At 44.2% G+C, this 1,840-nt stretch overlaps 1 protein-coding gene across 1 annotated transcript; it reads left to right on the top strand.

The window, feature by feature from the left end:
- Positions 1-523: 523 nt before the first annotated feature.
- Positions 524-1,715, top strand: LY79DRAFT_531647 (uncharacterized protein; the record flags this gene model as incomplete). The annotated part of the gene is made up of 6 exons (XM_060556264.1): positions 524-664; positions 721-766; positions 874-1,033; positions 1,092-1,205; positions 1,277-1,362; positions 1,414-1,715. Coding segments are annotated over 6 exons (849 nt in total), but the record flags the coding sequence as incomplete, so codon positions are not given.
- Between the last annotated feature and the right edge of the window lie 125 nt (positions 1,716-1,840).

Raw genomic sequence — 1,840 nt, 5'->3', positions numbered from 1 at the left:
GGATATACTTTAGCGTTCCATAAGAAGTTATGTCTCATAAACTTTATTGAGTCAGTATTACACGCTGAGACATTACGTAAATGTGATCCGGGACACATGTCTTTCAACTGCCGAGCCAATAGTCTGCCGTAAGGTACATTAACACTTGAGCTAAAACGGAACTGCCGCGCCTTTTGGGTTTGAATTGCACGGTACCTGATAAGTAATTGAACATATTAGTTGAAAAAGTGAGCTATCCATCGTCGACCGAAGCCTGCCTTAGATAAATACAACTAAATGATACATACAAGAAACAGCTGTGAAATGGCTGCTTGTGTATCCCAACTAAAAGATGCAAACCGGTCGTGTATAAAACTTGAGACTTGCAACTATTGATTACTTATACTGATCGTTATTCCTTCTCGAATATATCCACGCCCGTTCAAAGAGTCAACAACCACAAGTCCTTATGACTGACACAGAAAGTCGGCGGAATCTACCTAACAGAAAACCTGCGCATATGGCTACCGCCCGTTTAGAAAGTATGCTGAAACGAGACCCCAGTTACGAGAGAGAGATACGGCTTTGGGTCATCCTCGGAGTCGTTGTCGTGCTCGTGCGCTTTGCTGTGAGAAACAAAACATATGGATTCAGCCTCAAGGGTGACGACTATGCTATGATGGTGGTAAGACGAATCGGAGATAACGAGCGCAACCTTTTCTGACTTGAGATTCTGTGCAGACCTGTATTCTGTGGGTCTCCTCTTTTGTAGTACTTGACATTATATGTGAGTGTACATCTCTCAATTACATCAGGATGGGTGCGAACCCACCGTGGTTGAAGGGCGCATGCAGAAGGTTGACACTCCAAGCAACGCTAAATGACATTTCATAGATCAATGCGGCACCAATCTAGATCTCGAGCCAGCTCAGATTCAAGCCTTGTCGGATGATGAAATCGTACGTGTCATTCGTGGCTCCAAATTTCAACAAGTGGCTTGGTACTTATATCCAACGATGTTATGGTCTATGAAATGCGGTGTACTGCTTTTTTAGTAAGTGGCCATACTAAGGGTTTAGCTTTAGTTCTGAATATATTTACTCTTATATTAGTAAACGATTAACCCTCGACTTGTGGCGCGATTTCAGAATCTTCAAGTACTTAGTCTGGTTCACAGCTCTATCCTACGTTTCTGTGATAGGCACAGTTACTTTCAGCTGCCTTCCGTAAGTGATTTGGTGTTATAGATCCCGCAACTCAGGTTCAATGCAGTAGAATTACTTACCGCACCTGCAAGATACCAAAACAATTGGGGCGTGCGACCTCTATCAAACGATAGGTGCCTTCACAAGACTCAAAACTTACTTGTTACTACCTTCTTCAGTAAGTAAAGTGTACCTCAGTTATAGTATAGAGTTAACAGGTTCAAATTAGATGTCATCACCGACGTAGCAATTCTAAGCCTGCCTATTCCCACTCTTGGGAAGATGCGAGTGTCTGTTTACAAGAAAATCTTAATCATGGTACTCGTATGCTCCGGTATTTACTTTATAGCCGCCGCGATAATGCGGGTCGTTGTTACGTTGAATGGGGAGCGCTCGACCATTGTCGTAAACCTTTGGGGCACCCGAGAACTCGGCGTTGGTCTCGTAGCCACCAATGCTCCTTCACTACGTCCCTTGGTTTCTCGCAAATTTTGGCAGCGGAACAATGGGTCCCCGCCTCGAAATCAAGAGGTTTTGAACAGTGCAAGAAGAAGCAGAACTGCGAGGAGACAGATGCGCACCAATGTCCAGCATAGTATTTCTTCTGGACGATCAAGTCATTTACCGTCAACCCTCTTGTCCATCTCAGGAACGCA

This window comes from Colletotrichum navitas, assembly GCF_030913465.1.
Source record: "Colletotrichum navitas strain CBS 125086 chromosome Unknown LY79scaffold_382, whole genome shotgun sequence".
Taxonomy (NCBI): Eukaryota; Fungi; Ascomycota; class Sordariomycetes; order Glomerellales; family Glomerellaceae; genus Colletotrichum; species Colletotrichum navitas.
Note: the sequence above shows the minus strand (reverse complement) of the source record. Positions and strands in the feature narration are given on the sequence as shown.